The sequence below is a fragment of the Medicago truncatula genome, chromosome 1 (assembly GCF_003473485.1).
Source record: "Medicago truncatula cultivar Jemalong A17 chromosome 1, MtrunA17r5.0-ANR, whole genome shotgun sequence".
NCBI classification, from domain to species: domain Eukaryota; kingdom Viridiplantae; phylum Streptophyta; class Magnoliopsida; order Fabales; family Fabaceae; genus Medicago; species Medicago truncatula.
The window spans coordinates 41,397,772-41,410,841 of NC_053042.1; the positions used below are offsets into that span (position 1 = coordinate 41,397,772).

The 13,070-nt window shown below is 32.4% G+C and overlaps 1 protein-coding gene across 2 annotated transcripts; it reads right to left on the reverse strand.

Annotated features, from left to right (window-relative positions):
• Positions 1–3,466: 3,466 nt before the first annotated feature.
• Positions 3,467–9,674, reverse strand: LOC25484697 (solute carrier family 40 member 3, chloroplastic). Of its 2 annotated transcripts, none has more exons than XM_024782966.2 (13): positions 9,265–9,674; positions 8,946–9,165; positions 8,804–8,867; positions 7,995–8,209; positions 7,742–7,918; positions 7,576–7,650; positions 7,332–7,433; positions 7,134–7,242; positions 6,905–7,051; positions 6,602–6,708; positions 6,390–6,503; positions 4,769–5,069; positions 3,467–4,011 (listed from the first exon to the last, which is right to left on the reverse strand). In XM_024782966.2, exons 1-12 carry the CDS (start codon positions 9,402–9,404, stop codon positions 4,776–4,778), a joined length of 1,764 nt encoding a protein of 587 aa, XP_024638734.1. In that variant the 5' UTR covers positions 9,405–9,674; the 3' UTR covers positions 3,467–4,011; positions 4,769–4,775. The 2 variants fall into 2 exon arrangements, with proteins under 2 accessions (XP_024638734.1, XP_013469071.1); XM_013613617.3 differs by having other exon boundaries at positions 3,530–4,006.
• Positions 9,675–13,070: the final 3,396 nt, after the last annotated feature.

Genomic DNA, 13,070 nt, shown 5'->3' on the forward strand with positions numbered 1-13,070 from the left:
ATTGGAAAAAGTAGTAATTAATATTGTATTGAAAAGTGAAATAAATCAATCTTTCTGAGACAATATTTTTTTGCAAATGACTCAGTTATTATGGGACGAAGAGAATACTAGTTTAAAAAAACATAAAAAAAAAATTTGCATTGAAAATAATATTTTTTACACTTTTAAGGGTTTGATGACACACATTTCAATGTATTTGTTTCTTTAACTTGTACCTCCCGGATTTGAAAATAAGGAAACAATATCATTTAAAAGTGCTTGAATAAGATGATTTAAGTCTCTTCTAATTTAATTAGATGTTTTGAGTTCAAATCTAACAACGTTACTATTGAATGAGAGTTTTGACGTCCACTATGATCATATCAAACTTGACGTATTTTATTAAATGAAAAAGTGTAGTGACACATTGTATGACATACTTAGAGTACACTTCTTAATTGGTGTTGTAAAACTTGAAAGTGAGTTGAGGATATCGGCTTATTGTTCCATTCTCTTTCTTCAATCAACTACATTGAGAAGAGAAAAAAAACTATTTCCCTCAAGTGTAGGTTCCTTAACCTTTTCAAAGAGTGTTGAATTCGGTATTTTGAGTTCTAAACTAAGAAATGCATAAAGTAAATATAAATGCAGCAAGATAAATCAATAAAAATGTGTAAAATAATTTGTTTGATTAGTTATGTGTATTGGTGAATGAACAAGTTCATTATTTATATTTAGAGATTTTCCTCACTCAGATATTTACGTAAGTAATGCGTGATTTTTCCCCTCGATGAGGGGTTACATGGTGCCCATGTTTGACTTCAACTTTCCACTTCACATTTTGTTCAATTACAACATCCACATTTGCACAACTTTCCACAATATGTGCTCATCGCTTTCTTCGGTCAGTGGCACTACAAACTTGGAGCATGAAGTTTGATGTCTTTGGAACCTTTGTACTCTTTGGTATATTCGAGAAGAATTTGGCTGACCCTCAATTGGTAGGGATAGTTCTCTCCCAACCTGCCATCGACCAAGGAAAATTTACATATCAATTTCAACATGATAATTATTTTCAGGCTTAAACAAATACCTCCTTGGATTGCGTTATTGATTAGCTCTCAGTAATGAGATGATGTGAAGTAAAACTAAAATTACCACGCACATACATTGTCATCTCTTGCCGAATCAATCATTATTATGGTGACCTTGATTTTCAAACTAATCTTGATCTTTTTCAAGTTTCATTCTTCTTTGAAAATAGTTAACCCTATTTTCAGAACATGTCTTTCTCTTATTTGCAAAATCAAGACCACAACTATGGTGGTGTCTAAAGTTCTAGATATGGATCTCCTACTTTCTCTTCCAATATCTTTCTTATCAACCTCTATTTGATCATCCTTTGGCTTTGTTTCCTATTCATGACCACTTTTCTTTTTGCTCTTCGACTTCTATTGTAAGTGACGGGATAATGTTAAAATCATGTAATCATTCAGACTGGATGAAGAATGATTTTCCACTAAGGGAAAAACAATCAATTTTAAAACTCGTCCTCGTCCAACGCCAGTCTACTTATTTTGGTTAGCTCGGATGGAGACCGCTCATGCTCAAACCTGGAAACAAATGGAATCTATACGACATGATCATGCTCTCCAATGTTTGAAATGTGGTTCGATTTGTAAAACTTATGCTCTCCAAAAAGGTCTTATGGAAGCTTTAATTTTGGTTAAATGAAGAAGGTTGTTGACCAGCCATCGTTGAATCGGATTGCAAACCAGTGATCGATGAACCGTTTTTTTTTTTTTTTTTTTTTTTTTTTTTTTTTTTATGTTATTGAATTTGGATTTATTTTGCATATGTACGCACTTTTATTTTATTTTATGTTAATCAAAATTATATGATTCATTTTACCGAGATAAGCAAACCTTATCGCTCACATCTTGGTAAGTTAGTTCTCAAGACTTCAACTTTGGTTAAACCTATATTACAAACATCGTTTTATAAAAACAAAGAAAGTTTGTTCCTTTCAAAATAAATTCAAATAATGAATATAAGATCAACGTAATGTTATTTATTTTTTGTAAAAGAAAATGATTAAGGCAAGGAGATGATGCTCCACTTCAAAGCAACATATATCTTACGGCTCAAAGACTATTTAGAAAAGAATTCTTGGAGTTGATAAAACTGGCTTACAAGTATATGAAAACAAATAATCTAAACATAAACATTCATCAAGTTGACCATAGTTCGTACCATTGGTTTAATATACGATTCCGTTGTTTCATGGAAGAAATTGCTCAGCGTGACGGATACGTGCCGTTCATGGATGTCATTTCTTTGTTCACCAAATAGTCAAAACCAAGTCTACACGCAACGGCGTTAATACGGCATAATCCTCCCCTACTAATATAATGTTATTTTTAGTCTTAAATTTTTTTATTTTGTTCATCACAAGAAATTTAAAGCTCCAAAGCCTAAACAAGTTTGGGCCTATTGCCATCACCTAAAAAACACCCATTCAATTCGTCCATCAAGAGTTACTGAAAATTGATGTTTTTATATCAAAGGTTGCTATGAAACACCACAAAATCACCAACACAACCCCATCAACAGTTAACTGCCGATGGATTTAATCGGCAGTAGTTAACTACCAATAAAATTTAGGGTTAAATTTTTCATTTTATAGTGTTCCTTAGTATTGAGTGAAGTGTGAAAAACAATTTTAAGAGTTATTTTCAATACTTTTTATATTTGTGCATTTTTGTTAGGATGGATATGCACAAAACTAATCATCATAATTTTTCCATTGAAGATGTTTTATAAACTTTAATCAACTGCAGATTTGGATATTCAGAACTTATGCACATAATTTTCTTTAAAATCTGGGAAATTTATGGAGAATAAAAGTGAACAGTGAACCCTGGAAATGAACCATTTCCATCCTTAATAATTGTAAGCATGGACTATCAACTTTTCCAAGAAAGGCTAAAAGAAAGACACAGAAATATATAGTAAAAAATCTGATTGAGACAACTAATATCAAAGTGAAATTATAACCAAATGGAGTTCCCATATAGGTCCTCACTTTATGCATACATGTCTTCCATGGAGAATCTAGGCCATTAGGAAGTCACTGTTGTGTGTTAGCTTAGAAAAATAAGACACTGTAGATGATGGGGAAAAGTGGATCAAGTGTACAATGTTGGTCATTCACATTCTACTGTGCATGTCTTTTTTTTTCGGTGATAATTTATTTGATTTATTTTTCATTTGAAAAAATCCTTCCAATAACAGTAAGTTGCAAAAAGAAATCAATCTCAATAATTTAATCCAAAAACATCCATCACTGGTTATACCATAACTTCCAAATTATGATTCTTAGATTTTAAATAAAATACCAAAGGTATCCCTCTCCCCTCAACCTTTAATATGAAAAACAATAAGTAGAGAAGAAAGTTCTTTAAAATAGCAAGTGCATATTATTATATTCTTCAGTTTTAATAATAAATAAATACATATCACCACAACTTACCATACATATGTACATATAATATATATGATCACATTTTCAATTTTCCAACCCACCAATTTTTTCAATCAAAATCGTTCATAACTACTCCATTTGCTCAAAAATGAAGTAATGAACCCTTCACCCAAATCCAAATAATAGTGAGCAATTGAGATTTCCCTATGAATTACTAAACCCTATCAGAATCACCGCGATTCCGCAGCAAGGCTGTTACATTTCTAAAGAAAAGAATTTGAAAAACAATAACTGCTTTACAAAACGTTTATGCATGGTAGACCTAGACGCCTAACTAACTCAATTTATTATGTGCACTAATATAATATAAAAGGCATGTTATCCATTTACAGAAGAATTACAGGCAAAGCCATGGAAAAAAAATCTCAGGCTTCTGTTTCAGGTGGATAAATCATCCACCATGCTAATTGTTTCCAACATATTTGGTTCTTGTCCACATCCAACAACAGTCTTTGCAACAAGGCAGCTAATGGAACAGACCAACTGCACTAACAGAAGTTACTTGTCAGATAAAATATTGTTAGGAGAATAAAACACAATTAGAAATCCATAGACTGCATTTGGCGATTTCATCAACCAGTTGACTAAATTTTTTCAAGAATCAATATTTTCTCCTTTACTAAGGGTGTCATCTGCCAACAGAATTCTAAAATTTCCTAAGAAAGGAAACATATAACAAATGCCCTTCCCCCCTCCCCCTATATTGTCGTTAGAAAACAACCAGACAAGTGTAAGCAGTTCATGAACATTTTTTATACAATAAGACACATGAAAAATATGCTAGCAAACAATGAACTACCAATACAGTTATACAACCGATACTCACATAAATACCAGAATTGAGGATCCCAAGAAAAGGACATTTTTTGTTATATTTTTATGGCTAAAATATGGTTTTAGTCCATGCAAATATGCCTCGTTTTGGTTTTAGTCCCTGCAAAAAAAAAATTGTTTTTGGTCCCTGCAAAATTTTTTGTTTTTGAAAATAGTCCCTGGCTTTTTAAAAAACAAAATATTTTGCAGGGACCAAAAACTACAAAATGGGTTCAGTCATCATGTGGCACGTATGCAAATTATCACAAAAATGGGGTCGGGGACTATTTTAAAAAACAAAATTTTGCAGGGACCAAAAACAATTTTTTTTTTACAGGGACTAAAACCATATTTTAGCCTATTTTTATATCGAGACGTGTCATAGAAAAATATGGTAGTAAACAAGGAACAATAAATGCAAGGGATACTTACATAAATATCAAAACTGAGGATGATATGAAAAAAGGCTTTTTTGTTCGTCTGTTGGATTCGATAACCATCTACAGAACATCCATGCTGCACCAACAACTGATAAAAGAGACAACATTGCCAAACATCCAAAATGAGAAGGATCATTTGCGATTATTGCAACACCAAGCATTAGAGACTCTGCCAAACTTGCAACAGCAACTTCTGTAGTCCCGATGAGATTTGCTTTCGATGATGGGATCCCAGTTTGGATAATTTGCGCCCCTACAACATCATATGACATGTGTCCTAGCCGTGACAAAATCTGCAGAAACAAGCACAATAGTTTACACACAAAAATTTAATGTAAGTAAATTTGACAAGATCTGATTTGCCATTAACATCCAAGTTTGAACATTTCAGTAGAGATATCCAATTAGAAAAACAATGAACCTCCACAAAGTTTTCACCCAATACAAACTAAGTCTAGTTTGCTAAGAAATGCACATGGCATTTGAAAACAAAGAACTTATAAGGATCTAACCAGTATTCAAAAAGCACTATCTTGAACAATCCATATCATCATTTAGGTCACTAATTAATTTGGTAAAAGCTGATTTTGAATTTCTATTCATGAAGCCTGGATACTTGTATACAGCGCGTACGATGCAACGTGGCCTAATACATTCACACAATCTTGCAAAAAACTGAAAAAGGTATGTTTTGTATAAACATGTGGTATTTATAAAGAGAATTTGATTATTGTTCATTAATATACAATAACCATATTGGTAGGTGACGATCACTATTTACAAAAAGGCATATATATTATTTCCCCTGTAAACATTCTGCAATATTACGAAATTTTTTCAAACCCATGTTCGAATGTCAAAGGAAGCATCATTAGTCCTATTTGAAACTTGAAAGAAGTCTTGAGCTCTTGGCTCTACTGAATTGGTTACATTTACTATTTAACAATTAACACTAGTTATATCATTTTCATCTACATCACTCCCTATAGTATAAAAAGCATAGCTTTCTAGCATTGGTCATCAATGAGCAACCCAGCCAATTCAAGAAGTCCAACACCACCATCAAAATCAAATACACACACACACACACACACACACATATATATATAATGCATATCTCTACTAATGTCCCACAACCTTGTCTTTCCTTGTCCCATAAATTTGTATTTTCTCTATATTTCATGGACAAAATTCATCGGTTGCAATACACAACCAAATTCCCTGCCCTTTTGGATCACTTTTATTTTCTATTTAAACATTGACTAAAGGAGTATCTATTCTAATTGCTCTCGCTATATGATGGAGAATAAGGCTTAACAAGAAGCTTTAAGGTAAGTAGTTGCACCCCAAAAGTATCAAAGCTGTATCTAAATGTATTAGTCATCAATCTTTCAAAGGAAAAATAATTGGAGGATACCCCCTAGATATGATCTAGGAGTATTGTATGAGTGTCGGTATTATATACGGCTACAACACTGATATTTTAGCAATTTTGGAGTATCTAGGCTTCAATTATACCTATCTTTTCAATCCACTGGCCACTACCAACGCTGTTGTAATTATATGCTTAGATACCAAATAATCAAAGGGAAAAAACTTTTTTAGTGACTTACAATCAGAAACAAGAAAAGGAGAAGAGGACTCTGATGTGATATTGATCCACTCATATATACAGCAACAGCCATGCTGAGAAGTAAAGCTTGAAACACCAATCCAACTGCCCCAGCCTGGAAAAGAGAGAATATTTTCAATGAGATTGTTTATAATAAATTCTCATACTTTCTTATGTGCAATATATAAAAATAAAATGAAAAGCTAAAGATACCTTTAAAATGCCAAATTGCTCGACCAGAGTTGAAGACACGAATGTTGCTGCCACACCCATAAAAGCACACATTCCGCTAAATCCTCCAATGATAGATGGATGTAAGCCTGTAGAACAACAATTGAGGGGGGAAACTTGGACGTTTAATACAATAACCTAAAAAACCAATCCTCGGTCCCAGATAAAACAAGGAAAGGGAAAGATAAAAGAAGTTATAGAATGACATTGATTTTTAAGTTTAAATAATATAGAATCAATTAATGGGGCCAATCAGAATGCAGACCACAACATGCTGTCACATACCATGCTGTGTTAAAAATGCTGTCATCAAACTGCCTGGTGTAAGAACAATATTGAAGTAGAGGAGCACCCACGCAATACTAGCAGGAAGGACTGGCTGACCTAGATACTCCTTCCAGCCAAGCTTGATGGCTTCCAGACCTTTAACAACTGGTTTTCCACCAGATAGATGTAAGCGTATACTGTCGAATGAAATATTCAGGATCTAGGGAAAGATTGGTTTAAATAGTACCTATACTGTCATCATCTGATGTAGAATCTTCATTGAATGATCTGCAAGATGGTTTAGGCCGGTCAAGAACGCCAGTAGAAAGCTTGTTGGTTAAACATGTTAAAATAATCTGCAAATTAAGAATGATGAGTGAAAATTAGAATGAATTTATGTTTTGACTGAAGGAAGTTATAGAACAAGAAGCAGCAGAGAACTTACTGTAACAGGCAGTAATCCGATCATTAAGCCAGAAGCAACTTTTAAGCAGGTTACAGGATGAAATTTGGAAAGAAGGACTCCAAACAGCAATGCTCCAGCTATCTGAAATTGAAAATTTGTGAGTTTAAAAGTCAGAGCTACGATTGATACTTCATAAGAAAGTTCCTGAATATTTCATTTGACTGAATAGTATATTGGACAGAGAAATATACAAGTATGCTAATTAAAATGGTGCAAATATTACCTCAGATAAGAGATCAATTCGATTTAGAATGGCATTTGCTTGTGCAAGTGCGACAGGTCTATTCACTCCTGTCAGCTGTGGAAACAAACCACCAAGAATCATAAATAATTATTATAAATAACAAACTACATGTCAAGGGAACATGAGAAGCATTGAATGACAGTACCAGCACAACCCAGTCACGCTCATTTGCAACCCCCAAAGCCACACCACAAAGCTTCTCAATAGCCCCAGCTGAAACCAATATGACAAACCATGGACGCAGAAGCAATGTAGACACTGAAGTAGGAGGCACGGAATGAGCATGTATAATCATAGCTGCTGATAGTAACTGAGTGGCTGCCTGAAAATAGAATGATTGATTTTAGGAAAAAGAGCTATATCCTGCTTGATTTTATAAGGCTCATTAGATAACTTGCCTGAATGACAGTTAAGTAGTTATATGCAGGAACTCTCGGTAAATGGTCCATTAATTTGCCAACCAAGGGACCACCAACAATTATAGCCACTTTAGTGAAAAAACCGACCACAGCAACTGGCAAGAGGCTTGAATGAATCAAGGCAATGGCAGAAGGCCAAGCAAAAGTCCAAAGTTGCTCCACAAAATTTGCAACAATGCAACTAGAATAGAAAGCTGAAAACATATAAACTTCAAGTTAAGAACAGCTTAGATGATTCAGCCACACAAACATCAATAAGTGTACAAGGAAAAAGGCACGTAATAAGATGATTGGACAAGATAACGTCTATCAAACACTTTTGATAACAAAGAACAGACAACAAGATCACCAAGCTAGGCACATCTGAAGTTATAAACTACATTTATGAGTTTGTCACATCAAACAAATGAAAGCACTTTTGAATTTTAATAATAAAACAATCCAACAAGTCGTACCAACATGAAATTTTCAGTATTTTAATAGGTATGAAATCACAAAATAGCCATGCCGATATAAATTGATTCTGTATATACAGAGCAATGGATACGATTTTTAATGCTTAACATTCCACAAGTAAATAGGAGGATTTTGATTCAATTGAGCGCTTCATCTAGAGGACGAGAAAAAAGACCGAAGAAAGATAGTTTTAAACTAGAGCATATGCTAAAATATAAGAAAACTCTACTTTATTGAAGAAGTCAATACAAGAATCACATTAGAACCTACTGCTAAGACAACATTTATGCTATGGATGTAGTTATTAAGGTTGAAAATGAAAAACATCCCACCATATAACCCAGCAGGGTGTGCAGGAGTAGCTGCAAGAACATGTTGTTCCTCTTCAGACAAAACCTACACAACAAACCAAACAAATATGAGAAACAATGAAACAATTATTAACAAACCTAAACCTATGAAAAAACAACCTACAGGTAAGGATGTCAAGACAGTATCTACAAAGGCTGTTTCAGAGAGTAAATTCAAAGAATCATTCTCCACCAGAATATCGGTATTGATTTTAATCGGCACAGGACATTCTTGTTCAACAATTGAACACCCTCCACCTTCACTCTTATCCTCATTAACATGATCCAATTCCAATTGTAAATCAGTATTTGTTATCGAACATCTCGAACTTATACAAGCAAATCTGTAACAATAATAATCATAAACAAAAACAATTCAGTAACAGAAATTTGAACACTTAAAAATGGTGAAACACAAAACCTAACAAAAATAAATAAATTACCTGTGACTGTGAGATATAGAAGGGTAGTAATTGAGGTTTAATCGTTTACAGCGATAGCGTAATCTCGAAGAAGGTTGATGCGAGAAAGAAGAAGGAATGGTGAAATGGATGAGATTAAAGGTGGGCGAAGCAATAACCATAGCTGTCCTCGTTTTTTGTGAAACTTCAAGCTGTGAAACTTGAAGGAAAACCAGTTAGGTTTAGTCCAACTCATGCAGTCTTAGAAAACAGAGAAAAACCTTTCCCTTTGTTTTGAGTAATGTTCATTACAGAACACAAAGAAAAAACGAAGTGGTGTGTGTTTTGTGGCAATGTTGTCAAAAATCTTATCTATGAGATTATGGAAATGCTATGTTTGAATGGATATTATACGGCGGAGAGTGCAATTTCGTGTTTTTGTTTGTGTGGCCATTTTTTAGTTCCTTTCTCAAGTTGAACTTTAATCTTCAAAGGTTGTGACGTGGAGCCACGTGGATGAGATGTTCTACTTCTATCGTTATACGTACCCTTTTACGGTTGTCTTTGCTTTGAATATGAAGTTCTAAGGTGACCCACAATGTATTTTTGATTTCACGATAAAAATTGATTTTGAATAAGTTGATTTTATACTTTCTCTTTTTGTTAATAATAAATAAATTTTAATTTTTTAGGTTCATTCAATTAATGATATTGTGATTCATAATATGAAATATATATATTATTAATTGAACAAATCTAAAAAATTAAAATTTGTTTATAATCGACAACCGATAGAATATGTAAAAAAATATTGTAAAAGACAAAAGCTACAAATTATAATTAACATCAAATAAAATCAATTCTACAAACAACCAATTGAGTACTCAAATCAATTATACTTCTTAACATCCAAACATGCCAAAAGAAATGCAACAATTTTGGTGATTTTAAAATTGAAACCAAACATAGACTTAAGTGGTCTAATGTGGATCACTGTTTAAAATTATTATAAATTTTAATGACATTCGACAATATTATTCACAAATAACAACTCATGACCCATTCATCTTTACTTATAAGACGATTATTTGATTGATGTCGATTTAATACAAACTACGTATTTATTTTTAGTTAAACTGATATTTCAATCGAAAAATGAGAAGTACCAAGAGACAATGTTTATTGTCATTGGAATTTTAAACTGATCCACTCTTTGAGAGCCCTCTTTGGTACGTCGTGTGCTGAGGAGGTGTCTCTCACTCTCCGTTAGTGTGATTATATTATTTCATTTTTGTTTCTTAAAAAAAACCGATCCACTCTAGACAAACTTATTAGCATGGTCCATAATCAAATTTCTCTTGCTTTAAGTCTAAATGTTGGATATCTCATTCGTCACTGTAATATACTGTATGGAGAAAACATTATGGAGTATTTGAATTATCATTAATCCACAAAGTTAGTCATTCAATTGTTTTAAATATATGACAGAAACTGACATAATTGGACTAGTGGAAGATATTAGACTACCACGAGGGTGGCCTTGGCAGTGTGTAGAAGGAGCAATAACAAATGTTCCATTTTTTTCGAACATCAAATCTTTTACTTCATGGAGCAGCAAGATATTTTAAAATTTATAGGGATCAGTTTGCAAAATTTGAAAACTTTAGAGACCAATTTACATAATTTTTAAAGAACTACTCCCTCCGGTCCTATTTATAAGATAAAGTTGAGTCAACAACAGTTCATGTATCTGGACTGAATTTTTAACCAGATACATTCATTTTTGTTGACCCAAATTTCTCTTATAAATAGGACCGGGGGGAGTATAAGAATCAATTCAAGACTCACATTATCCAAAGTAAAAAAGAAGTTTCAAACTCTTATGGTATGTTTGTTTCCACTGATTGTCTAAGAAAGGATACTCCTTAGGAAAGAAAGGTTTTTGAAAACCTTGTTTCCATGGTTTGGTTCCAATAAAAAAGGGGAAGGAAAGATTGCTTTTTTATGGGCCCCACATCAAAATACCTTCCGCCCAAAATTGCAAAGAAAGTGGAAAGAAGCTTTTCATCATAGCAAAAGACTTCTACGCCCTTGCTTTGGATTGTGCACGTTATTGTTTACATCATAATTTAATTTAATTTTTTCAACATAATGTTTTTTACTTCTGAAAAAAAAAAAACAATGTTTTTATTGGTCTGTTGCGTATTGCATACATTATTTGTAATCCCTTGTATGTATATGATTTTTTTTCTTCATAATTTGCTCTTCTTTCTTATTCTATTTTCAATTTTAAAATATGAGGATAGTAATGTCATTTTTTAAACACATATCATTCTTTCCTCTCCCTTTCTTTTCACTTTCACTCCTACCAAATAACCATAAAATGATATCACTTTCCACAAACTTTCTACTCATTTTCATTCCTTTAACAATCTTTCCTCGTACCTTCTTTCCTTATCCTTTCTTTGGTCATCCAAACAAACCCTTAGTATTTAAAATTGAGAAGTGCTAGTATTACTCTCTTTTGAACACTCTTTAATACTCACTCTCTTATTGATTTAAATCATTGTGGATCTACACTTTGAAAATAAAACCCACTAAAAGTGATGGGACAAACATTAATTTCATCCAATAAGAAAGTAAGTGCTAGAGAGAGTGTTCAAAATTACACCCATCTAAAAACACTAAGGTGCAAGTTAGCAACCTACACCCACTTGATTATCTATACTCATTTTTATAAGTATTAATAAGGTGCAAGTTAGTAACATTCACTAATTTACACCCATTTTCATCGTTTCAAATATTGTTTCTTTAAAAGTTTGTCTTTATTACATGTTTTGTACCTTAAGCATGTCATTGTCGTTTTTGTTTCTTTTTTTAAGGATCTTTTTTAAGCTAGTTACAAAATTTCCCTTCTATTTAAAATTAATTAGAATATAAACAAAAGAGTGTTTTAGTAAATTATAAGTCGGTGCAGCTTGCTAACTTGCACCTTAGTATTTTTAGGTGGATGTAAGTTAGCAGCCCCCAATTTCCTAAATTTAACTTTCACATATTACTTCATCAAATCTGTTCATTATAAGAATTTCAAATTTATTATCAAACAATAAAATATACATTTAAAAATTTGAATTACCCTCTTAAATTACATTGTCTCCAAATATTCATTCATACAAATACACTTTTTTTGTTTTGATGGATAGATAAATGAAATGGTAAACCACTCAAATACACTTTAATAAGTAATCAAGTGTCTTAACATTTTTCTAAGTCTAGATTGATGTATTTTTTTAAAAAAAATTGTACATTCAATTAATTAAAAATTAAATTCAAAACACGAATTTAAACAAAAAAAATTTACGTTTGACTCATTTATTTGTGTTTTAAGGATACAAATTAGTATTCTTGTATCTCTTGCTATTTCAAATTCATATAAACCCGTCAAATTCATAGTAGACCCACAAAGTGTAATGAGACTCGTAAATTTTAATCAATAAAAATGAATGTGTTGAAAAATGTGTGTTAAATAGTGAGTTATTAACCCTCATTTAAGCATTATACCATCAGAAAAACAAAAGTTACTGGTTACTACTATCACACGATCACAAGTTCTTAAATTTATTGACTTGTTTTCTAACAGAACCTACTATCACACAATCACAAGTTCTTAAATTTATTGACTTGTTTTCTAACCTAACAATAGAAGAGATGTAAAAGAAGTGAAAGACACAAGACAACCACATATTTGGGAGTGAGTATAGGTGTCAAGAGTAATCAGCTGTTAACTGTCGATTTTCCATTGTATGAAGAGTGGTGTTATTTGAACATCTAATTGTTTGACAACCGAA